The 26766-nt window shown below is 44.7% G+C and overlaps 1 protein-coding gene across 4 annotated transcripts; it reads right to left on the bottom strand.

Annotated features, from left to right (window-relative positions):
• Positions 1-11043: 11043 nt before the first annotated feature.
• On the bottom strand, positions 11044-26657 carry LOC309377747 (uncharacterized protein). 4 transcript variants are annotated; one of them, XM_081925471.1, is made up of 6 exons: positions 26406-26657; positions 19786-20065; positions 16066-16207; positions 15416-15461; positions 13018-13104; positions 11044-11652 (listed from the first exon to the last, which is right to left on the bottom strand). In XM_081925471.1, the coding sequence occupies exons 2-6, from the start codon at positions 19978-19980 to the stop codon at positions 11559-11561; spliced, it is 564 nt and encodes a 187-aa protein (XP_081781597.1). In that variant the 5' UTR covers positions 19981-20065; positions 26406-26657; the 3' UTR covers positions 11044-11558. The 4 variants fall into 4 exon arrangements, with proteins under 4 accessions (XP_081781597.1, XP_081781598.1, XP_081781599.1 ...); XM_081925472.1 differs by having other exon boundaries at positions 19786-20272; positions 26516-26657; XM_081925473.1 differs by having other exon boundaries at positions 26516-26657.
• Between the last annotated feature and the right edge of the window lie 109 nt (positions 26658-26766).

The raw sequence follows: 26766 nt of genomic DNA, 5'->3' as shown, positions 1-26766 counted from the left end.
CTTGCAGAATAGCTGCTAATGTAGTTCTGTCCGAGTAGCAGCAGAGAAAGCTTAGTAAAATTGTATGTACCTATGCCAACCACAGTTTTCTCAGAAGCTAATGTGCTTTCCAACCTGTACTCTGCAAACAATACTTACACTAATAATAATAATAATAATAATAATAATAATAATAATAATAATAAATTATTTTATTTATACCCCGCCCTCCCCAGCCAAGACCAGGCTCAGGGCGGCTAACATCAAACAGTTGATTAAGATACAACTTAAAAACAAGATTAAAATACAACATTAAAATGCAGCCTCATTTCAAAACAAACTCAAATAAAAAACTTTTGGGGGATGAAAATGTCAAATCTTCACCAAGGATAACTATTCAGACTGGTCTACATGGGCCAAAAAAAAGCCAGGGAAGTCCCCAAATAGGAGTTCCATCACAGAAGGAAAAAGGAAAGAGGGGGAGGGTATCAAGTTGCTTCCAAGCCAGAGGCCAGGCGGAACAACTCTGTCTTACAGGCAGAGGAAGAAATCAGACACTTAAAACCGACTTGGGTCCCATTGGGACTGGTGGTGTGGAAGGCAATGTACTTAATGGCTGGTGAAGGCAGGTACAGCCAACTAGTTTTAGCTTTGTTCCTATTAACAAGAGCAACACTGAGCCTAAGGAGAAGGAAGCACACAGCCAGAACCAGCCTCTGGATTGGTTGTTAAGTAAGGACTGACAGACAGTAAGAGCTGTTCAACAATGTAATGGTCTCCTTCGGGAGGTTGTGGACTCTGCTTCATTAGAGGTTTTTAAGCTGAGGATAGATGGCCATCTGTCCTGGATGCTTTAGCTGAGATTCCTGCATTGCAGGGGGTTGGACTAGATTAACCTTGGCGTCCCTTCCAACTCTACAGTTCTCTGATGCTATGATTCTATGAAGAAAGCACAGGTGGTTTTGGAGGAATCAAGACCGAGGTTGGTGGAGCAGTGCTCCATTTGCTGTAATGGCCCAGTCTTCACTGCTCAAGGTCCTCCACCTTCTAATGGAATTACACTGTTCTGAAAGCAACTCTGGAAAGAACTGCATACTTGTAGGAGTGATATTGCAAGGTGAGGGTCATCAGTACACTGGAAAAATTAGCATGGAGCGAGGGTGGTTGGTGGTAACAAGTATCTTGTGAGCTTTTACGTTGCATGGAAGTTTCCTTGGCAGGCAAGGCTTGTTCTTAAGTTTGCTCTTAAGCACTTTGGGCTAAACAAGCTTCCTAGGCCTGGAATAAGGAGTACACATCTCAGGGTACACAGAGATCTGAACGAAGAGCTTCCTGTTTGCTGAGACATGCTTGAACATTCTGTCTGTGTAGAACACCCTCGCATCTAGTCCTTTCCAAAATAAGCACTTGGCTTCTTAAGACTCTTAATACATCCCCCTCATGCTTATTTTGGTTTTCAAAAGATGTTTACTTGCAGAAGCGACTTTCCCACCAACGAGGCAGCCCTTCTCCAACTGAAATCAACCGACCCAACTCCCCACAAATTCTCTCTCCCTCTCTCTTGGCCTATTGTTTCCCATCTTAGGATGTCTTGGCACCCAGGAGATGATGTGGAGAAAGGCCCACTTATTTGTCTCCATGACACTCTCTTTGGGCATCTACATGGCACTACTTAACTGGCCAGCCAAGGCCATTACCTTAACAAGGGAACTGGTTGGGCTGGTTTCTTCTCATAGTTTCTAACCTCACATGCACAGAATCATAGATTTGGAAGGGACCTACGGGTATCATCCAGACTGACACACACACACACCCCACATACACACCCACCCTGTAATAGTAGATACTACATATGCCTCATACAAGGAAGAAGGTAAACAAAGCAAAACTAAAGCAAAACCTCCAAGCTGTGAAGCAATGAGTTAAAGTAGAAGTGCTAAACCAGTACCACTGTTATATTTGCTTTTCCTAATCTTATTATTTGATAGGAATTGCAGCAGTGTAGGATAATCACAGCATTTTTTTGCCTTTATGTATCAAACTATTACGAGCTCCACATGACATCTATTAGGTTCTTTTTCACCCTAAGCAAACAGAATATTTGATGTCGGCTAACTACAGATTCTTCCCCCCCCCCCCCGCTCGCTAATCTGAATCAATGTGATGAGATTAACATCATTTTTTTTAAAAAAAAAGAGTGCAAAAGTAATAAAGTTGCATAATCAAGTATCTGCAGGGGGGGATAACATTTCAGTTTGTTGGAACCATTTATAACTTTAAATGTCCTATTTGCATAGCTTGTAGCAACGAAAATGATGCTTAGTCCTGATTCAACATTAGTTTTGTTTTCGCTTAACAAAACAAATGTATCTCTTTGAATGATTAAATCCAAAAATATCTTGAACACTGGGCTTAGCTCTTTTTCTCTCTGCCTTTGCATACTGGGATTAAGCTGCACCTTCCCAGTTTGGAAAGAATCCTTTGGAGCAGTGGTGTAGCGTAGGTTGTCAGCACCCGGGGCAAGGCAAGTAATTTGTGCCCCCTAACCCGTGGATTTTAGTAGGGGCAGAGAGCTGCGAGTGCGAGCGCCTCCTCCCCCCCCCGATGTTGCACCCGGTGCGGCCGGGGCCCCCCCCCTGCACCCCCCACGCTACACCACTGCTTTGGAGCTCTTACAGGAATGATTTGGTGTTTGTTTGTTTGCTTTTCTAAACCACTTAATATTGAACCAATGTCATATTAAATGTCCCATTTTAAAACTTTTACCCCATTCCTCAGTTCAGATGAAAAGTCAAAGTAGCTGACAAAAGAAGCAGAAATACACCATGCAGTATCAAAATTGCAAATTGTTGCAGCAACAACAACAGGCATTCATTAGCAGCAGCAAAGGAAGTGTTGCATTTACCTGCAAAATTCAGCCACTTCACTATTCACACCTAACTTCAGATAATTTATGAACACACTGCTGAATCTTAAATACTAGATGCAAGGACAAGAATGTGGAATGATATCATCCGGAAAGCAAGCAAAATGTCTGCATTGTAAATTCACAAGAATTGACAGTGACAGGCTTTAAGCCTACCCTTTAATCTTCTCATAACCTCTTCTTGTAAACTAAAGAAAATGCTGCCTTAAAAAAAAACAAAAAACTTCCAGAAATGCTGGCAGGATCCCACCCCACGTCTCCCTTGAGACCAAAGCAGAAAGTAGTAAACAACCCATTCATCATTGGGTGCTGTGAAGTGCTGAGAGGTGTGAGATTCAGCAACAGGGACATGATAAATTGTCCCAAGCCCCTCATGCTTCTCCACTGCAAAAATATATTTTAAAAATTTGCAAGCTGATAGTCTCATTTAGTCCCTCAGCATGGCAGATTAGCAGCAAAGGGCAGGATTACAAAGATACACGGGTGGCGCTGCGTCCAAACCACTGAGCCTCTTGGGCTTGCCGATCAGAAGGTCGGTGGTTTGAATCCCTGCAGCGGAGTGAGCTCCCATTGCTCTGTCCCAGCTCCTGCCAACCTCGCAGTTCGAAAGCATGCCAGTGCAAGTAGATAAATAGATACCGCTCCGGTGGGAAGGTAAATGGCATTTCCGTGCGCTCTGGTTTCCATCACGGTGTTCTGTTGTGCCAGAAGCAGTTTAGTCATAGTCATGGCAAAGGATTTGGTTCCCCAGAAGTACTCATGCCCCACGATACCCATGCCCAGGAAAAGAGTATTTGCCTTTGGACATGCTGAACCAGAAGTTTGTTAAGTGCTCAGTGTTGTGCTTAAGAATAATTCTGTTGTATTATTCGTGTGGCATTTCTCGGTAGATCATTAAAAAAATTCCCAGAGTCATCAGAGCGCAGGGCACTGACAGGTTTTGGACACTTAGTCAATGTTTTTGTTCATTAGCTCCACTGGCAACTTCAGAATACCTCTGACACAGGCAGTCATTGTTCTGCATTAACTTTGCAGAGAAGGTGAGGGGAGTATTTATTTCGTTTGCTTGCAGGCTTGGTATGCCAATCTTGCTCTCACTGTAGTCAGCAAAAAAGAAAAGAAAAAAATCATGCTGGTATATTATTTGTTTTGGGCATAATCCAGCCAAGGGTAAGCACTTTTGAAACCCATGTATATTTATTTATTTATTTATTCATGGCAACTGTTTTAAACTAATGTTCTCTGGGCGACTTACACTAAAAACATTTTTTAAAAAAATTAAAAACCCCAAAACCATTTAAAGGCAAATTTATCAATCTCAATAAAAGAGGAATCAGCATGTGCTTCATCTCTGAGGGCCATGGAAGGTGTGCACCCACCAACAATTCTTTTTGCTGAACTGTTGTCATGGACTAGCTGGCTGCAGAGGAGTGGTGGGAGGCAGTGGTGGACAGGGGACCCCCTAGGGAACCGCCAGGGGAGGGAGGCTCTGAGCCAGGGGATTGGTGCTGGGACAGTGATGAGTGTTCAGAGAAAGGAGGAGCACACTGGGAGGAGGAGGTGTCAGCAGCAAGAGAGGCAACCGGCTTTAGTGAGCAGGAAGAGTCTGTGGCAGAGTGCAGTTCAGATTTGGAGGCTGAAGCAGAGGCTGGAGAGAAGTGAGGTGAAGAATCCAGGGAGTCCCTCTCCCCGCTGTGACCAGCTCCCTTCCTTCCCCCCCCCTCCCGATCTTCAGGAACACACAGAAATGAAAAGAGCAGAACAGAAATTAGTTGTGCACAGGCAATTTGAGACTGCATGGAGAAAACCCTGGAGAGAAGGAGCCTTAGAGAGGGGTGAGAAGGACCTTCAGTCCTCACAAGTGCTTTATTGGGGCAAGACCTCATTGGAAGCCTTGCTGAGACCACTAGGCCGGAGTTCTATGGTTTGTTTCATTGACTAGAGATTTAACTTCACTGGCCTCAGGTGATTTGTTGTTTTTGTTGCTGACCTTTGCCTGACTCAAGCCCTGGCAGCTGTCCTGGCCAGCCAGTAGCCTCACTACAACTGCACAGCTGTCATGCAGCTTAGAAGTATCAGCAGCTTTGGAGCGGCATCTCAAGGCTCCACCAAAGCCTTTTTATGTGTGTGACATGGATTTTTGTGTGTGCGCGCACGCTTGTGGCAGTCATTCCAGGCAACATCCTATGAATACCAAGTGTTCCACTTGAGCTGGCCCTCACTGAACAAGATCACCTGTTTTTTCATCTGACAAATGTTTTAATGCATCTCGGCAGCTTTGTTTGCAACCTTAAGGCCAAACACAATTCACTTTCAATGATTCGGAGGGCACTGTTTCCGATTGCTTTAATTTGTCTTCCCATTTCTTTACTTATTCCTTAGCCTGAGGAGCAGCCAAAGGCATCCAGGAAATACAAAATCAGCTCACAGTTCTTTGGCGTATCCGACACCTGTCATTGCTGAATGCAACTGCCTCAGCAATCCTTTACGCAAGGCTTTGCCAAGCTGGTGCCCTACAGGGGTTTTGAACTACAGCTAGGAGCTGATGGGAATTGTAGTCCAAAACAGCGGGTGTGCACCAGGTTGATGAAGGCTGTCCCATAGAATTGCTGAGCTGGTTGTATTCAGCAGGAGTAAGCAGTGTTCAACTGGCAAAGCGGCTGACATATTCTCTATCAGCACAGAACAGAAAGGGAAGAGAAAACATGATAATTCAGAAAACTGTTCAAACTGCCCACCACGGAATAACAACATCCACATTGTAGCCCGTGTAGCCAATAAACTAACAGCAATGAGGATACATTTCCAGAGCACAACTCTGCATTGCAACACACAACCAGCATGCAACACACAGCACCCTGCATCACCCCAGTCTATCGGTTCCTGTGGCACAGCCAGCAATGGCCCAGCTTCTGCCAGTCTTTGGGCATCTCTCCAGGTAAAGGTTTGATTCCCCTGCTGCTGCTCCTAAGCACAATTTTGGAGGGAAAGTAGGAAAGCCTGTGCAACACAACACAGCACCTAAGCAGTCCCTCCCTGGGCAGGAGGCATGCCCAGTCCTTCAGAGACAAAGGGTCCAGTAGATCCACTTAGATAGGGAAGGGGCCTTTTGCAATGCAGCCCAGGTCACACAACTAGAAAAGTCGCAGAAAGTATTGGTAGCAGCCACATCTAGTGGTTTACTGCATGGAGTGGAAAAGCAGGAGGTGTGTGTTTGGTTCCAGCAGGGGCGCAAAACTCATACCTTCTGCTCTGACACTCAACTTTTTGCACACCTGGCCCCAAAATCGTCATGTCAGGTACAAAAGAAAGGGAGTTCCCAGGAATCAAACTCATTGTCAGGAACTGGCAGGGCTCTGAAGAGTGTGAGGCAGGGGACCAGGGAGGGACCCAGAAGAGATCCAAACAGACCTCAGTCCTTAGGAGTTGGATCTCATACTCAATATTATGGACACTGACTGGCTGCAGCTCTCCAGAGTTTCAAGCACATTTCTCTTCTAGCTCTACCTGGAGACACTGGGATCAAACCCATGACCTTCTGTATTCAAGGCAGGTGCTCTACCACTGAGCTATGGCCCTACCCCCAAAGGTCTGCTTAAGTGCAACCCTCCATTGAAGACCTGTCTAATCCAATTTCGCTTTAACAAAATAAAGAACCATAAGGAGGGAGAGCAGGGACCTTGAAGTTGCCCAGCAACAATAAGCCAACAATCTGGGTAGCAGATGGAGCAGACACATAGATAACCTGGTCGCAGTCCTCTGCACCAGGATGAGATTTCTATTTGCAGGATGATATTTCTATTTAAATTATAGCCCTTATTTTGAAGTTTGCATTGCTACAAATAAATTAGCACCTGCAAGCGTGCCCCCTGACCTCGGCCCTTCTTTTTTGGTGATGCTTAAGCAGCCACCTTACCAACAAACCACCATCTCAGCCAACAGGCATCACTGTCCCACTGCTCCTCACTCACCATCGTCCAACATTTATCCCTCACTCTCCTTCCACTTCTGCCGATTTGCCACCCCACTAGTGCATCCTGGGAGGTCAGTCCAGGAAACCTGAGTGAGCGGGTTAAGGAGCCCACTGGCCCTGAGCCCATCATACTGCCTGCCACCTTCTGAATGTCATCCTGAGCTCTTATTAGGGGGTTGGAAATGGATCTCTTACCTGCCGGCCCCTAACGACCAAGAAGCAACACATGGGACAATGCCAAAGTCTTCGCAGAACAGCATCTGGGCTGGAGGAGGTCCCAAAAGGGAAAACCATATTGTGTGAAGCCAGTGACTTGACACATGCAGTAGGGTAGCCGTAGGTGCCATGTCTGTTGTGGCACTGGCTCCATGCTAGGAACATCTTCACCTGTTGCATAAACTGTATGTCACATATGTTTTGAGGCTACAGGAGCTTGCCTGCAGCAAATACAATTAAGTTCTTAACCCGAGGTACCACTGTACCAAGGGGCTGAAACACCTCTCTGGGCTGCAGATGGTGACACATGGAAAAGGCAATTATAGGGTACATCCCATAATGAATTTCATTCCCATGATCATGTTCACTTAATTGCAGCACCTCCAGCCTGAAAGCTATTTTGCAAAAACGAAATAGAAGCTAATTAAAACATATTACCTGCTTTCCTCAGGAAAATTACTGCCTCAGTCTAACCAAGCTTTGGGGCACTGCTCTGTAGAAGTCCTCTTTGCCAGCAGCGGGTGAGTAGCAGTTACAACTTTGCTACTCCTGTGAAAATTTGTGTGTTTGTGTGTGTGTGTGTGTGTGTCTGCACACCACTTTGAAGGAAAGGGGTGGGATATAAATGTAATATATAAATGGCAATAAATAAAGAGTATAGTGCTATCTGGGAGGCTTACTGTATTTCACCAGGCACAAGTTATTGTTCTTTGAGTACGGAGGAAATGTTATAACTACAGTAGAAATACTACTTGGATTCCTGCATTGCAAGGGGTTGAACTAGATGACCCGAGGGCTCCTTCCAACTTACAATTCTATGAATCTATTATTCTTTTTTTCAAAAAATGTATTGGTTTTCACAATGTTATAAACAAACAAACAAGACAAACAAACATAAATCATAGCCTTATTGAAAATTACACTTATTGACTTTGTTAAGTGACTTCCTCGCTTCCCCTTGATTGAATTTCATTGCATGTCCTTTTAACGGTTTTCCAAATCCCAATTCTTATGAAATTTAACTGAAACATTAACATCCTTAAATCTTCACCTTATGGAATTAAACATATTAATTCATCACTTAACATAAATAAAATCCTAAGCCAATTAAGTATCTGCAAGCTATTTTCAATTAATTTAACTTAACAAATTTAACTAGATAATCATTAAATTTATTCCACTCTTCCTGATACTCCAACTCCTTCTGGTCGAGGACTCTTCCGATTAGGTCGGCAAGCTCTGAAAAATCCATCATCTTCATCTGCCATATGAATCTATGATTCTACGGCTGAGGGTCCAGAAGCCATAAAGAAGAGGGTGGAAAGAGGATGGGGTGGGAGCCATGATGAGGAAAGGTCCTTATTGAGGGACATCTCTTATTTCCGGAGGGATGGTGGGGAGGGATTTGGAGGTTAGAAAAAAATTGTGAGTTGCAAGATGTGCAGGAAGGCAATGGAGTGGAGAGGCGGCGGTTAACTTCAAATCTTCACATTCTAACCTCGTCTACCAACCTTAAGCCTATTTGATATTCACATTTGGCCGTGGTTTTCACTTAAATTAATGGCATCGGTTGCTGATTGGTATTAGGAATTCAGCCAAAGAATTGGCCTCTGTACTGCTTCATTCTCCCGGGCCAATCCAGTACAATACACTTTTAATTGTTCCACTCAGTAACCCTGAGAGGACAGGAAAAGCAATCACAGAGGGCTGGAAGAGTCAACAGTCTGCTCCTTCCAGAGTTATCGAGCTCATTTTATCTGCCCTAGGCAGAAAATACCCGGGAGACTAATCTCATTAAAGCAGGATTTCTCCAACCTTGGACTTGATATAGTTGTATTTTTCCAAGCCAAGATACTGTCATGATGAGGAGACGTGGGGCCACAATCCTACACGTACCTCAGAGTAAACCCCATTGAACTCAATGGGAATTGCTTCTGAGTTGGCTGTAAGTGGAGATGGTGCCACTTTGATCTCCCCAAAGGGCTCACATACAATGCTTGAACTTCTTTTCTTTCACATAGACTATTAAGTTAAGAACTACTACCGTTAGCTGGAAGACCGGGTCTCCAAAACCACCCCTCGCTTTCACAGGAAACAAATGACACGGGTAGAAAGAGGGGTAATTTTCTGTCCAGCTTTAGTTCAGACTAGTGCAGGGGTTCTCAGACTTACTTACCTGCAGGGCCCACTTGAGACAACGGAAAAGTTCTGAGGTCCATCAGTCACAATATGGTTGTGCAGGGACAGAGCTAGTCCCAAAATGGTGGCAGATGGAGGCAGAGTGCGGCATAGTAAGATGGCAATCACTAGCAACATTTTCTACTGGTATCTAAACCATCTAAGGAAATGACTAAATTCTTTCCCACAACATTTTCCCTGTAGCAAGGAGTTTCATAGTTCTCCCTTTCCATCAGCTAAGTGCAGGCAAAGGCTCTGGAATTATAGTGACTCAACGCCCTCATTTTAGGCAGAATGAGTTGACCCAGAGCCTCTAGAACTCTCTTATATTTTTCCCTTCCCATTCCTACTTGCCTCTCAAAGTTTTCTTTATCCCATCTCCTATAATTTCTTCCTCCCGTCTCCCTTCACACTCAGCCCTTATCCCTCCAGCACTCCAGTTTCTTTCACACCTCCTCTTTGGTCCTTTTACATTCACTTCTTCCTCCTGCAACGCTTTTCTGCTCTTATGCCCTTCCTTTCTATTCCCAGTTTGCCTGTTTGTTGTAAAAAAAACATCATTGCCCAATACCTATTAGCTTTTATCTCACTTTCTGATTTCCTTCACCACCTCCTCCAGCCCTTCTGCTCAGAGGAGGGAGTTCTTCCTCTCCTCAGCCCAACCCATGCTGTATTTCTGTTTCCCAACCACCTTTACTCAGCAAGGAGTCCCTTGATTCCAGGGTATTAATCATCTTGAATTGTATTGATCATTTTGATGAACAATTTTTGATATTTTGAATGACTATGATCTTATTAAACTGATGAATTCATTGTTGTATGCTTTATTTGCATGTTCTTGTGTTTGATAGTATAGTGGTTGTAATGTTTGTTGTAATGTTTTGATGCTTTTATGATTATTGTGAGCCGATTTAAGCTCAATGCTGGTTATTGGAAAAGCAGAATAAAAATGTCATATCAAATATTAAATCAAAATAAGGGTGGGGCAGGCAAGTGAGGAGGCAGTGGGCAGGTTGGGGCGCAAGCGACCACCTAAAACGGGGCCCAAGGCCCACCATTCGAGAAGCACTGCGTTATATACTGTCTATACTGCTGTGACCTACACGAAGAACTGTGTTCCTGTGAAAAGTTCAGACAGTGCTTTGGCGACTCCTAGTGTTCACTACATGGAAGGTCGCATCCTTAAACCAAAACTCACCACCTTAAAATCAAAAGCAGCAAAAGAGGAATCATTTATTAGGAGGACGAAGGAAAGGGTTGACAAACAGTGGTCAAACTTTTGAGTAAGCTCACTGCTGCTTGGGGAGGGGAGTTCCCCCCTGAATGGACTAACATGGCTGGATGTTTCTATATTGTGGTTTTTTGTTGTGAAGATATCAACATTTTCAAAAGTAGGGGGTCCATGGCTTGGCTTTTGAAAAAAACATGGGGTGCACAGTACTTAGCTAATAGGGAACCACTGTTCTAGAAGAACACGAGAAAGGACGTGAAAGGATATGACAAGAGAAAGGAAACAACAAAAAGCTCCAAGAGCCAGACTTTCACCACTCTTATAGTTTTGATTAAAAACCGCTGTAAAATGGCAACTCTTCAAAACTGGACTCTGTCATGTGCCTTGTGATCCTGTTCCTATTCCCAGGTGCTCTTGTAAACCCCAAATTTGACTGTAGCAACAACCCTCCAGATCATGCTTGTAAAATGCCCCATGTTGCGTCATAAATATTTTTTACCGAGCAGTCGTGACAAATATATGAGAGAGCACAGACTGAAATTTCTCATGAAACAAGACTTTATTACCCACAAATATCATATATATCTAGGCCTAGGAACTGTGCCTTCTGCTCAATATAATTATTCCCCTGGTAGCTTGAAAATGAGGGTATCATGAATGTGGAGGCAGCTTCTGTTCAATGTAATTAGTTCCCCCAGCTACTTGCATTGTGAAATGTGCAGCTGTTAAGCCATAGTGAATGCTAAATGAAGGTAATTTCCATTATAGATTGCATGGTAAAGATGCGCCATGTTCGCTTCTGTCACAGCCGACTATTACAATGCATAAATAAATTCTACTGCTCCAGTGACGGCCTTAAATCCTAAACCACGCTGTCTGGTACACCGTGTTATCATGAATGGGGTATTTCTTCCTGCATCATATGGTAAATCATGCCAATTAACTCCACATATAAGGAAGCAGCAGTGTTTCCAAAACCAAGCATCAGAAATACAAGCAGAACCAAAACACACAAAATATACTCGGAAACCATGTTGTTCAATAGCCCTGGTCTCTCAGGGTAGATGCCTGTTTCGGATGTTATCCAGGAGATTTTGGGCCTCTTGGAGTCCATGACCAGCAGCTACATTCAGAAGCTTTTCTACATCCCTGGAAGATACACAATCATTATCAGATAAACAGGCAGACAGAGAGGAGAAATGTGAACAGTGTGGGAATGGGCAGTTTTGTGCTTGCGTCGCTTCTTCATTATCTGTACGTTTGCAGTGATGCCCACTGGTGTGTCCAATACATTGCCAAAAAAATAAAGACTGGTGCAGATTTGCATAACATTTGCACATGCTATTGCATACAATGCAAATTACCGTATTTTTCGCCCTATAGGACGCACCGGCCCATAGGACGCACCTAGTTATTTGGGGGGGAAATAAAGGGGGGAAATTTTTTTTCCCCAGCCGCGAATATCTGCCCGAAGCGCGGGGTGCTCTGCTTCAGCGCGCCCCGCGCTCCGTGCAGCAGGCTGCTATCCACAGCCTAGGAAGCCCTGCGGGAACTCCCACAGGGCTCCCCAGGCTGCAGATGTCTGCCCAAAGCACGGGGCACTCTGCTTCGGCGAGCCCCACGCTCCGTGCAGCAGGCTGCTATCCACAACCTAAGGAGCCCTGCAGGAACTCCTTCATTTTTGGAGGGGAAAAAGTGCGTCCTATAGGGCAAAAAATACGGTAAGAAATAACTAACAGAATATAAGCAAAAATAATAATACACCTCACCAGAGTGAGGAGCAAGACTGTGACCAATTGACAGCAGGTGCATGCCTGCTTAGTCTGCTGTGGGGAGCTACTTGTTGATGGGCAATTTGAAGCCCCCTCCTGGGACTCAGCTTGACTGGTAAAGAAAAAGCATTGTATATGCAATATAACACTGAGACACCAGATGGCGCTGTGGAGTCCTGTCTTTCCCTACCAGGTTTCCCTGTTACAGTTGCCATATTTTGAAGAGCAAAAAAGAGGACACCTTTGCTGACTTCTGCTTTTAATTATGGATCTCTGTGATCCATAAAAAGAGGACGCGTCCTGGAAAAAGAGGACATAGGGCAACCCTACCTTAAATTTACAAAGTGTTTAATTGAAACACTTCTTTGATGTGTCTAGATCCAGCCCTGCTCTCCCTTCTCGGGTTTCTTTTTCTTTAAGTCACACTTGGACTGAACAGCACTTCAAAGAGAGACAAGGAACCTTGTTCAGCTCAGGGGCTGCATTCCCATCTGGCTAGTTTTCTGGGGGACATATGCTGACAGTGGACCGGGCCTGAGGCAAAAGTGGATGAATTGTAATCTTTGTGCTATAGGCTATACTCACGCCCCCATTCTGTCCTGTATCCAGACAGAGAAGAAGCGCAATTTAAGGAAACTTTCTAGTCAGGGAAAGACAAGGAGGGTTGGTCAAGAACATGCTCATGGAGAAGGGAGAACTTTGATTGACTATTGCCCTAGGAGCAGAAAGAAATGAAACATACCCTTCTTCAAGGATAGTTGTCATGTTCTTCAGTTTCCCCACGGCCAGGTTGAAAGAGGAGTGTGGGTGACCTTGCTCTGCTGCTTGTCTGAAAGAGAGAAGATGAAGGAAAGAGGCTCCAAATTGGGGTCAACATGGCGACCAGATCAGACAGACTTGCAGAATGTGGCACCTTCCAACATTTCGATGATGAAATGGGGGCATGCTTGAAACACCTTTACTGCCACAACAGAGACACCAACTTGTGAGGGAGATTGGGGGAGAATTCTGGGAACTGTAGTTTACCCCTCTCAGAACTACAATCCCCACACCCTTAACCAACTATAGGTCCTCGAATTCTTGGGGGTGGAGTGGGGGCTTTAAACATATGTGTGTTACACATCCATACCTAGCTAGGCCCAAAGATCCCACCGCAGAATATGAGGTGAATTAAGTGCAGGCAGTATACGTCCAAAGAAACCTTACGGTGACCACGTGTCCTATTTTACAGAGACTAGACCTCCATTTTGAAGGCCTGATAGAGAACAGCCCTTTATTTAACATCATCCTCAATTTGAGGACTGTCCAGTCCAAGTCTGGTTTACAGTTAAGGAACCATAAAAGAGGACAGTAAAACCCTTGAAGTTGCCCATCCATAGTCAGGAGTGCCTAGTCAACAGACTGAGCAGGCACACAGGTCACCTAGTGTCTTCTGTACTGTAAGGAAATGTATTGTATTTTTATTTAAATCATGGCAATTATTTCTAAATTTGCGTCTATACTTATAAATTACCATGTGCAAACGGACATCCTCCTTTGTCCTCTTCTTTTTGGCTATACAAATCTGTTTTGGCAATGCATAACTGGCCACCCTAAAAAAAAACCTTGTCCCATCTGGACTTCCTGCTGGCGTGGGACCTTCAAACCGCTCTCCAGATGGCTATAAGCTCAATTACCACAGCTAGAATAAATTATTCTCATCGATTACTTCTTCATATCAAGGTGCTTAATGGAGAAACATTTAGGAAGCATGTTGAAGAGATAGGTTGAGCATGCCCGGCTGCGGGATTTAGCAGAGGAAGGGCGATCAAGGACAATGGGATTTAGCTACTATCCATGGCTACTAGACACGTTGGCTATGTTCTGCCTTTGAATCCCAGACTCTGGGAGTCGCAGGTGAGGAAAGTGCTGTTGCACTCAGGTTCAGCTTGCAGGCTTTCCAAGGCCATCTGGTTGGCCACTGTTAGAACAGAGTGTGAGGCAAAATGGGCCTTTGGCCTGATCCAGCTGAGCTCTTCTTATGTTCTTAAATTCAGCAGGTGTTAGTGGTACCATCAAGGCAGGGCTTTGGGGCAGATGTCCAGGATTGAGCAGGAGGACCCCCAAATGCAGGAATGGCTTGACACATCAAAATGTATGTGAGGGAAACCCTCTTAAGACTATTTCATAGAATCATGAGATTGTAGAGTTGGAAGAGACCACAAGGGCCATCTAGTTCAACCCACTGCAATGCAGGAATCCTTTGCTCAAGGTGGGGCTTGAACCCATGACCCTGAGGTTAAGGATCTCATGCTCTACCAACTGAGCTATCCCATGGATGGCAATCCCAGACCCAGAGGCTAAAATTACCTGATTGCAATATCGGCAGGTACAGCCATTTAATTCTTACTTCTTCTTTACGAGATGCACTTGCCCACGTTACAGTAAGGTAAAGGTAAAGGTACCCCTGCCCGTACGGGCCAGTCTTGACAGACTCTGGGGTTGTGCGCCCATCTCACTCAAGAGGCCAGGGGCCAGCGCTGTCCGGAGACACTTCCGGGTCACGTGGCCAGCGTGACAAAGCTGCATCTGGCGAGCCAGAGCTGCACACGGAAACGCCGTTTACCTTCCCGCTGGTAAGCGGTCCCTATTTATCTACTTGCACCCGGAGGTGCTTTCGAACTGCTAGGTTGGCAGGCGCTGGGACCGAGCAGCGGGAGCGCACCCCGCAGCAGGGATTCGAACCGCCGACCTTTCGATCGGCGAGTCCTAGGCACTGAGGCTTTAACCCACAGCGCCACCTGCGTCCCCCACGTTACAGTATCTACAGTTAAATGCTCAGGAGCCTTTTGCTTCTGGCCATCCCAATGGAGATGGCTGTTTGTTGTTGGAATTGAGCCCTCAGATCCCTCACTATGCCTTTTCATAAACAGGGGAGTTTTAGAAACCAAAATACCAGGAAATGGTTACTTTGCTGTTCCTCCCATTGGCCCTGGAGCTCTGGACAGCTATGGATTTATTTACTTTTAACAAATAGCCACAGCAGGCACTGCAAACTTCCAACAGTTTGACTTCAGCCCCAAAGGTTCACTCCTCCATTGTCTCCTGAGACAGACGGATGCCAACAACAACAATAGAACGAATCATTACCCGCTTCTCACCTGAACCACTCCATGGCTTTCTCTTCATTCTTTTCCACACCAGCTCCTAGCAATGAGGCAAAGTCACAATCAATATGGTTGCTAACTTTTTTTTACTGGTCCTTGCTACTGCAATGTTAAGGGCAGCTTGGTTTACAGACCTTAGCAGACGGTGGTGATAATTGAAGATCTCCATGCTTTGAAAAACTTGGCTTGGCTCATTTCCACAAGTTGCCATTAAAGGAACAAGCCAGACCATCAGTTGACAACCTCACAATACAGGCCTGTTAGGTGAAAAGCCTACCCCTATTATCCAAAATATTGAGGGCAGCTATCACAGCAGCTGAAAATACAGAGGGGGAACCAGGATGCACTTGTGATCCAGCTGTGCAACAGCTGCCACAAGCCCACACATTCAGCCTAATATGTGAAAGGGTCCATGTACACACAGAGATCTTCCATCTAATCAAGAAGCCCAGATTATTTTATCTAATGTTTTCCAACATTCTTGCTCTCTATTTGGTGCAAAAAAAAAGAAGTTCAAGTTCAGTCATGGGTAGCCTAGATCTGTGTGAACAGGGCAGGATCCTGCACTAATGTCCTTTTCACAAATTCAAAGGTTGCTAATTGGGCACAGAAGTCATCTGATGGTGACCAAAGTTAAATATTACCTTTTAGGTATCTCTGTCCCACAATGTGCTGAGCACTGGGGTACCCTAGATGAGCATACATGTGAGCCACATGGAAATGGAAGTTCTCATAACACAGCATGATGTAAAGCAGAAGAAAGATGGAACCAATGATAGCCACCAGCTGTAAAGAAAGAAGAAAGGACTGAGAGGTTTGCTAGCAGTCTTTTTAGACCAAAGACCACTAATCCCCAAGCTTGTTACCGTAGAAATGTTTCTCTTCCTCCCTCTGTCTCACAGTCATTCTCCTTTCACTCTTTCTTCTATCCTGGGTGTGTACACACACCATATATTTTAACCCCCCCAAAAAATCCTGTAAACTGTAGCTTGCAATAGGTGCTAGAAATTATAGGTTTGTGAGGTGCAAGCTACAGTTCCCAGCATTCCTTGGGTGCTTTAAAAGTATGGGGTGTGTGGCGCCTGTTTCCTCCCCTCTTTGTTTCTTCTTTAAAAGCATACTGTTACATGCCACCCCAATCTCTGAGTGTTGCGAGATTCCAGGGGTCCGGGGTTTGTGTTTCCTTTGGGAATGAGGCACAGCGGAGACAGTGATGTCTTTATGATATATGGTTTATTTACACTTATATACAACCTGAACCTATGATGGACGGGCTCCCAGGATTACACTCTAAGAGGGTTCTGGCTCTTCTGTTGCTGCAAGCCTCAGAAACAAACAGAAATCAAACATGCTCCAAAATGTGGCTTTCCGACTTTAACAAACTGAAACGATTTTCCTCCAGCTCACATCAAGCAAAAGCTGCTAACCTGAAGCTCCACTGCTGGCCTTTGTTTTTCTAACTAACCCTGACCTCAACCCCTACCCCTCCACATCCAGCAGAGAGTGTTTGCCTTCTTGATGGCTTTCCTGATGGGTCACCACCCTGTCTTTGTTTGCTTAATGACTTGGCCATTATCAGGCTGGACATGGGAAGCTAAGTGTGGCTATTAAGAGTGTGCTTTCCAATTTAACTCTCCAGGCATTGATTACATTCTAACACTTACTAAATCTAGAAATTATGAGTGCCTGACACTCACAAACTCTGACACCCGAAACTACTAATAAAACAGTCCACAAACGGGATAACAGGGGCTCTCAATGAACAGTTATTACCCACCTAATTCCACCTGGAAGGGCACTTTGAAACAGATGGTTAAATTTTGGACAGCTCCGTGCAGGAGAAGGTAGTCCTTTAATAACTCCCTTAGTCCCCAGCTATTTAGGGCTTTGAAGGTTAAGACCAGCATTTTGATTTGAGCCTGGAAACAAAATGGTATGATTCACTGTACTGTATATGAATTTGGATCTCCATGGTATTCTAAAGACCTTCTGCGGGAGAGCTCAGTCGGGAGAGCATGAGACTCTTAATCTCAGGGTTGTGCAAAACGATTCTTGTATTGCAGTGGGTTGGACTAGATGACCCTTCATGGTCCCTTCCAACCATACAATTCTATGATTCTGCAATGGCTGGCTGCTTCTTTGGGTGCCAGTGGGATTGTGATCTTCATCCAGAGCCGCTACTTGTTGCATCCGATAAGAGATCATTTAGGACAATGGAATTCATTTTAAGAAAGCAATTTAGGAGATACTGCCACGGCTAGAACACTAGTTATTGTGGACTTTTTAGTTCTTAATAAATGGTTTCAGTTCTTAATAAATGGTTTTCTAATATGCCTGGATGGATGGACGTCTCTTTAGTTGGGTTATTGCAATTCCCCACTTCTATGTGATGAATGAGGAGCACAGACTTCTTTTGTCTAGGTCACTGATTGGCCAGCTTATCAGCATATTTGCAGGCCGTGGCTGACAATTTATGCAAAGCAAACAGTATCAAACCTAAGAAATCTCTGCCTTTCACAATGGACTCAAATTGCTGTTAGACAGCTCCTTCTTAGATAAAGCCCATCTAAGTCCTTTAAACATGACAAATGTGCTTTTATCATAGGGCACACAGATGTTTTCGATGACAAGCTGTTACAAAGGGTAATAGATCACCCTGTCTGAAGCAAAAGGTGGGTACCACTTTGAATGAGGCTTTAGAAAATAGGACCCTTGCAGCCTTGATATGCAATGATTGTTTCTCCTCTACCTGTTGATTTCCTGACTAAAAGTGCTTGATGCCTTTAAATGTGTTCATTCTGGATGTAGCTTAATGAGAGCTATTTTTCTTTTTGTTATCTTTGTTGTCAGGAGGCAGGTTCTATTTGCAGCATTTGAAAAATAAATAAGAAGCAGGAAACAGGAAAACAGAGATATGTATCAGCAATGAGAAAGTTGAGGGGGGGACGTGGGAATCTGCCTTAAACCAACTTAGACTATTGGCCCATCTAATCCAGCATTTGTCTACTGTTATGGATTATTGGTGAAATATTCTGTGGAATTAGCCTTGCACTGGTCTGGGAGTAGCATATCCTGAAGCCTGGAGCAAGATGGCAGAAAACCATTCCGTTGAAGAAGAAAGACCGTAGCTCAGTTGAGGAGCACAGGCTTTGCAAGGTTCAATTCCCGGCATGTGCAGGTAAGGGCTGGGAAAACCTCCTGTCCAAGATTCTGAAAAGCCTTTGCCATTTAGTGTAGCCAACATGGTGCCCCTCCAAATATGGACTACAACTCCCATCATCCCTGACCATTGGCCATACTGGCTGGGGTTGGCGGCAGTTGTAGACCAAAACATCTGGGTGGCATCAAATTGTCTATGCAGTTTAGATGGACAGGCAGTACAGTGGTACCTTAGGTTAAGTACTTAATTCGTTCGGGAGGTCCATTCTTAACCTGATACTGTTCTTAACCTGAAGCACCACTTTAGCTAATGGGGCCTCCCGCTGCCGCCGCACCGCCGGAGCACGATTTCAGTTCTCATCCTGAAGCAAAGTTCTTAACCCGAGGTACTATTTCTGGGTTAGCGGAGTCTGTAACCTGAAGCGTCTGTAACCTGAAGCATATGTAACCCGAGGTACCACTGTATTTCTATGAACAAGAAGGGTTGGACTCTGGAGTTTCTCAGCTACACAGTGGCTGGCATCATCACCACCATCTATACTGCTGTTGTTGGTTGCATTACTACTACTGATACGTTCATTGTGCTGGGCACTTACAGCGGAACAATAAGAAGACAGATCCCTGCCTCGTGTTGCTTTACTGTCTAAAATTCATAGTGTAATAGCAGCGTACCGGCAGGGATACAGCGTGTCTGTTGCTCTCATCCAATGTACTAACACTAAACTCATTCACCGTGTGAATCCTTATGCAGCCAAAATGGCAACATTCCTACATAAGGGAAAGGAGGAAGCAGGATCGGGGGAACCCAGAGATTTGCAGAAGTTCAAAAAAATATTCACAAATATAAACCCTTTAAAGGGAGAGGGAAGAAAAAGCAAAAGCAGTCCAACGAAGACTGAGTGTACCCATTTGGCATGGAATATTGACTGCTGGGGTGGGCAGGGGGAGAGAAAACGGGGTTGGGGGAGGTGGAATGGAATGGAGTGTCCTGGAACAGGGCATAGCTGGCTGGCATGGGGGAGGGGAGAATCTTGAACAGGAGCAGTCCATGCTGCAACAATTTGTTGCAGCTCCCACTTCTGCATCCTTTTATACTGCCCCTGCCACCTGCAACGAATAATAATCATGGCTATCCTTTCTGCCTTTGAGCAGAGATGACCCGGAAAGTGAACCACAGCCCCAAGTCCCCATCCCTGGTCACTCACCTCCCATCTGCTCCACTCGGAAAGAGAGGTTTTCTTAATCCTCTGATGAAGAGGAGCCTCCCAGATCTCCTCAGGACCTGCCTGGCTCCTTCTTGTCGCTTTCCTCTGCATTGTAGCCGCTTTCATGCCCCTGCTTCCTCTCGCATGCTTCTTGCTAGCCAGTTTTTTACTCCAGCGAAGAACAGCCTGCTTCATTCCCCTCCTCCGGATCCCATTCACAGTTTGCGCTCAAGCCCAGATCTTCCCGTCAGCGGGCAGGTGCTCAGTGTGGCTTCTACCTCTGATTTATGGGCAGCAAGAAAAAGAAAAATATGCACTGCTCGTGGAAGCAAAAAAAGGGGGGGACAGTTTTCCTTTTGTATGGGTTCATTGCTTTTTCTTCCCAGCAAGGCTTCTGTGCTTTGGCTGCATGGTAGACAGAAATTCAATAGATGCTGCTTTCAAGAACATATAGTGATGGGGGGGGGGGATAAGCCAGCAATCCCACCTGAACAGAAAGAGGGGAATGGTGACTTTTCCTTTAGGGAGCTTCTCAACAGCTCGTATTTCAAAAACAAAAAAGTTCATGTTAAGCTTCTCGGCTTCTCTCTGATTTGAGTGGCCATTATGCACCCCCATCAGCTATCAACTTTTTTTAAAAAGCATTTTTGACCCCTATGTTTTCAGCTCATTTCTCAACATATAGGTAAAGGTAAAGGGACCCCTGACCATCAGGTCCAGTCGCGGACGACTCTGGGGTTGCGGCGCTCATCTCGCTTTATTGGCCAAGGGAGCCAGCGTACAGCTTCCGGGTCATGTGGCCAGCCTGACTAAGCCGCTTCTGGCGAACCAGAGCAGCACACAGAAATGCTGTTTACCTTCCTGCCGGAGCAGTACATATTTATCTACTTGCACTTTGACGTGCTTTCAAACTGCTAGGTTGGCAGGAGCTGGGACCGAGCAATGGGAGCTCATCCCATCGTGGGGATTCGAACTGCCAACCTTCTGATTGGCTAGTCTTGGACTCTGTGGTTTAACCCACAGCGCCACCCGCATCCTCTCAACATATACGTTTCATATATAATTCTGAGTTTCTTGTTAGCAATGGAGATCTCACTGCTAAGAAAACTGGAGCAAAAAACTATGTTCCTAATAATTTTATTACATGTAAAAAGAAACTGTTTTTGCTGGGACAGCTCAGTTGGTAGAGCATGAGACTCTTAATGTTAGGGTTGTGGGCTTGAGCTCCACATTGGGCAAAAGATCCCTGCATTGCAGGGGGTTGGACTCGATGACCCTCGTGGTCCCTTCCAAATCTACAATTCTATGGTTTTATGATCCTTAATAGGAAAAGAGAGGAACGTAGAAAGCTGCTTTAAGTAGAGTCGGACCAATTGCCCATCGAATGTCAATAAACCAAACAGAATCAATTGGCTCCATCTGCCATTGGCTCTGGTGTCTTTTTTAATCTTGTGTTTTTATGTTGTGAACCTCCCTGAGATCTAAGGATGAAGGGTGGTATACAAATTTAATTAATAATAGTAATAATATTATACAAATGTACATGTCTGCAGTTCTTATCTACCAATTTGTGCACTCATTCTGCTGTTTATCATCATCATCATCATTCAATATGCTGCAGCTCAATTGCTGACAGAAGTAATACCAGTCAGCAAATTACGCCCACTCTAACGCATCACTCTGCACTGGGCCGGCCCACTGGAAATTGATGGGTGGGTTGTAGCCCATTTTTTGCCCTCTGATGATTGAGTGGCCATGTTAGAAGCAGTGATAAAGAGCCATCCTTATACCATGCTGCCATCGTGTGGCCATATTAGCTTTTTATTGCTACAAGTTCCAGAGTGTTGTAAAGAAAATGGAATCCATTTTAGCTAGCATTTCCAGAGACAATCAGCTAACTAAAACAGCACACTTGGGAAATTCTACACCCTGGTCCAGATAAGGAGCTCCATGTGTGGCAGAGTGGACATGCATCCTAAAGGACAGCTATCTGTTTTGAAGGGCTGTCAGAGGACAGTTCTCTATTTCAAGGCATCCTGTCTGGTTCAAAGATAAAGAGCCATAAGAAATAAGAACAGAGGCTTTTCAATTGCCCATCATATAACCTCTAAGTGTCTCTTTTTTCCTGGGACAGTCCCAGAATTACAAAAGCCACCCCGGGTTCAGATTTGATCCTGGAATGTCACCAGTGCCATCACCGGCACTTGTCCTCAGTAACTATGGTGGTGACAGTGGCGAATGCCAGGGAGCATCTTGTTGCTTCTCCATGGCCTCTCCATGGCTACTGCTGCCGATCTCCTCCCTTGGGCAACTCATAGCAACGGCTGGAGAGCAGGTAAGGAGGAAAGACTGCCACCTCTGTGGCCCAGCCCTGGGTGACACACCAGCTCTGAGGTGCAGGCAGAGGGCAGGGCCACCCTGGGCAGAAAGAAAAGGGGAGCAGAGCAGAGTGCAATGTGTCTTGATTTTTTAAAAAATGCTTTGTGCATCTGCATTTAATCTTGCCCTTTCTAAATGTAGTTATTGGTGTGTGCTATTCTTTTGGTAAAGTCAACAAATCTGTTGGTTGCTGCAGCTCAGACTGTATGGCTCTTACAAGCCACTGTATGGCTCTTACAAGCTTATAGCTCTGAGCTAACGCCATTGTAGGAGGAAGAGAGAAGACAAGGCAGATTCATGAAGGACACTGACAAACTGGAACGTGTCCAGAGGAGGGCAACCAACAACTCAGGAACTTTCACTGCTGTAAGCAAGTCAAGTTTTACTGTCTGTGCAACTTGTTCTAAATGCTAAATGGGTAAACACATGAACCTGATCTTTGGAGAGCTTGTAAGGAAACCATTTTTAACTTACCAAATGTGTAGTCTTTTTCTATGCTAGGGGAAGAGGGGGATTCTGGAAGGAACTTTAAAGGGCACATTTTAAATGTCTAACAGTCTATATTTCCACACTTCACATTGCTGCATATTTTGTTATTTTAAGCTTCTGCTGACATTCTCTCACTAAAGAGTACTTGCCTCAAACTTTGATCTTGGTGTCCAGGAATTTATTTTACCTTGAACCAACAGTAATGAGATCAGGCAACCCTGCCCATCAGTCAAAGTGGCCTACGGGTGGATGTGGTGATTGAGGAGCCAGCCTGCTAGGCTGTAAATGTTCCCAGTGCTGTTATATGACTCTATATGGATTGCCAGAATTATTTAACTGTTATGTTCACAATTCCAGTTAAATGGAAAGCTTGGTGTGCTGCAAGCCTGGAAAAAAATAGGATTTCTGTGCAGACTTCTATTTTATTCCAAATGCCTCTCTGTGACTTTCCATATGCCCACCATGCCTCAAACAGAAATCTGAAACCAACCTCCTCTGACTCTTAACTGCTGTTGCCAGTAGGGTGGGCCCACACCTTATACCTACTATTTCCATTGTTCTCATGTTAATTGATAAAATTCCCTGTTCATCAGGGAATTTTCCTTGGGGGAAATCACATGCCTAGTAGAGGAAAATGGTGGGTGACTATGAGCAGCTAATTAGGTTGGGTCTAGAGTACAGACCCAATTTAAAGAGCTGTTTCTGGCTGGATGTAAGAACAGCCAATTTAATTTATCTAGATTTGAGATTAATTTGGTCACCCTCTTTTGACTCCAGCTTTCTCTAAACAACTTGGCTCTCCTTTCAGAAATATGCAGTTTGGCATTGTAAGGTAACTAGATGTAAAGGAAGGCAGGGGTCCTGAAGGTTGTGCAGGAAAAGGCAGGACATTGCCGGAATTCATTCTAACCTCAGTGTTCATAAATTACCTTTGTGTTCTAGTAAAAAACAAAAAAAGTACATACAGTAGCTGAGACGAGATGAAGGTTGTGTGTGTTAAAGTCGACTACATGAAAAAATTGTAGGACTAGTCTGCAGTTACTAGAAAGCTGCAATACTAAGACCCATTCAGTATGGAAGAATTTGACTTTGGAGTAAGTGAATGGCCTTGGATTAAGTGAAATGTGTAAACTCAAGATATAGAAAGCTACCCATGTGCAGCGTCCTACGTAAGAAGCTAGGAAAAGCAAAGCTGGACTAGACAAAACATCTAAGTCTGGCATCCTGTTCACACAGTGGTGAACCAAACATTATGTGACTGTTTTGATTATATGTAAGCCAGTCTCAGAACTGTTTTGGTTGAAGAGCGGGGTACAAACGCTCTAAATAAATAAATAAAAATAAGCCCACAAGCAGAGCTGAGCATTACAGTCCTCTCTACCTACTTGTGTTTCTCAGCAATAGGTATTTAAAGACATACTGCCACCAACACTGAAGGTAATATATATGGCTAGCATCCACTCATTTTTCCTCCTTCTCCAGAGAAACTGATGTGTGATTCACAAAGGGTATAGAAAATATGTCTGTTGTCCAACTCTGTGTTTACTCAAAAGTAGGTGCCACTGTATTCAAGAGGCTTGCACATAAATGAACATAGGAAATCATCAGAGCTGGAAGCATGTCGCAATCTTCATTTGTAATTGTGACCTTGAAAGTTGGGTATTAAGAAAGCTTATAGCTCTGAGCTAACGCCTTTGTAGGAGGAAGAGAGAAGACAAGGCAGGTTCATCCAAACTGGAACGTGTCCAGAAGAGGGCAACCAAAATGGTCAAAGGCCTGGAAACAATGCCTTATGAGGAACGGCTAAGGGAGCTGGGCATGTTTAGCCTGGAGAAGAGGAGGTTAAGGGGTGATATGATAGCCATGTTCAAATATATAAAAGGATGTCACATAGAGGGAGAAAGGTTGTTTTCTGCTGCTCCAGAGAAGCGGACACGGAGCAATGGTTCCAAACTACAAGAAAGAAGATTCCACCTAAACATTAGGAAGAACTTCCTGACAGTAAGAGCTGTTTGACAGTGGAATTTGCTGCCAAGGAGTGTGGTGGAGTCTCCTTCTTTGGAGGTCTTTAAGCAGAGGCTTGACAACCATATGTCAGGAGTGCTCTGATGGTGTTTCCTGCTTGGCAGGGGGTTGGACTTGATGGCCCTTGTGGTCTCTTCCAACTCTATGATTCTATGAGAAGTTCTCCTTTTCCGTATAAACTGAAAGTTGCTCTAAGTAAGTACTCGGGGTGGATATTTGGCATGGGCTGTTCATGCAGATGCCAACAGAAATATGCCAACAGTTTCTAATTACTGGACTGTGTCACACAATTGGATTGCACAAGGGCCGCCACCCCCCCATTTTGTGACTCCTTATGTTTTAAGTGCTGCAGGTTTGACCCACAGTATTGGAAAGACACTGGAAGAAAACAATGAATGGCTCACTGATTACTGTGCTCACTTCACAAATGCACTCAAGTTTTTCTATCCACTTCATCCATGCAATTCATAATTTTATAAATTGAAATACTTTACACAAGCACCTCCCACTCAGCTCTCTTAGTCTTAATTCCCATTTACTGACACACACACACCAAACCCAAAAGTCAGTTGCCCCGTTGTTATCTTTTCATTCAGCAGCCTAACAGCCCACTGATAGAAGATGTTCTTTACCCTGTTGGTGCGACTAATCATGCCTGAGGGCAGGAGATCAAGAAAGTGCTGGCCAGGGTGTGAATCATCCCTGAGAATTTTCCTCTCTCCTGAGACAACGTCCTTCTATTTCATCCAGCGGATTCACAGAACAGCTCATAATATCTTGTGCTGTATTCACCACCCTCTGTATGCACTTCCTATCAGTTGATGTCAAACCAGTGTACCACACTGTGATGCAGCATGAAAAGAAATCCCACCTGATTTGACCAAAACGTCATGACAAATTAGATGCAAATTCATTTTAGTGCACTGAAAAAAAATTCAGTTCAGCCTTTACTGGAGAACCCACACGATGGTGTACGCAGGTGAGGAACTCAAGGCCCTCCATGTCTTCCTGGCTGACTGTCCATGGCTCAGTGATAGAGCATCTGATTTGCATGCTGAAGATCCCAGATTCAATTTCTGGCATACCACCGCTAGCAAATGCCTACTAGGGATAGCTAACACGGTATCCTCCAGATACTGTGGATAATCATTCTTGACCATTAGCCATGCTGGCTGGAGCTGATAGGAACTGCAACCCAGCATAATCTGGAAGGCTGCAGCATGGTTATCTTAGGTGTGGACAGCACTGAGGAAGAGGGAAGCAATGAGCAGACTCGGTATAAGGAAGCTTCCAACATTTCATCATGATCCTATAAAGAAAAGAGAGGTCAGGTTTGCAGTTCTGGTGGCAACCTAAAATGCAGATTTCAACAAAGTGTTTGAACATACAAGTTGCAAAAGGGGCTGGTCCCACTATGGAACACCTACTCCCTTAATTTTCTCCATCTAAAAACTGGCATTGCACAGAAAATTTCCCAGGGAAAGAGAATCTGAGTGTGTGCGTGCATTTCTGCTGGGCATACTTTGCTGTTGTTGTTGTTGTTGTTGTGGTTATTGTTATTATTATTATTTAAAAAGTATGCACTAACCTTCATTAAAAGCTTTAATTTTTTTAAAAAAATGCTAATTATGGTTTCTAACCAATCTGTCCATGAAATCCAGCTTTTGTGCCACTTGCCTGAAAAGCTCAAATTGCATTTTTCCCATTTGTTTATTAAATTTCTATACCGCCCTTTGGCTGAGGATCCCTGGGCGCTTTTAAAAACACAAAGGGTGTCGTTAGGCTGAAGGGTGGCTTTAAAATCACCAACACGAAACCTCCTTCGACTGGTTCCCACCCTGTTCCTGTGGGGTGGGGCTAAAGGAAAGAACCCAAGCCCTGGGCAAAGGCGAGACTACTCGCTCCGCGGGGCCTCGGCCACCTCCTCCCGCCTCAGACGACCAACAGCTCTCAATGCGGGCGGAGTTCGAATGGGCGGCTCGACACGAGGTGCTCCGAACAAGCGGCCTGGTTCCCGCCCCGCTTTCCCATTGGCCCTCCCGGAGCGCAGAGGCTCCCGCCCCTTCGCCGCGATTGGCCGGCGTCGGG

The sequence above is a fragment of the Podarcis melisellensis genome (assembly GCF_964234715.1).
Source record: "Podarcis melisellensis genome assembly, chromosome: 9".
NCBI lineage: Eukaryota > Metazoa > Chordata > Lepidosauria > Squamata > Lacertidae > Podarcis > Podarcis melisellensis.
This window is presented reverse-complemented; position numbering and strand designations above follow the sequence as displayed.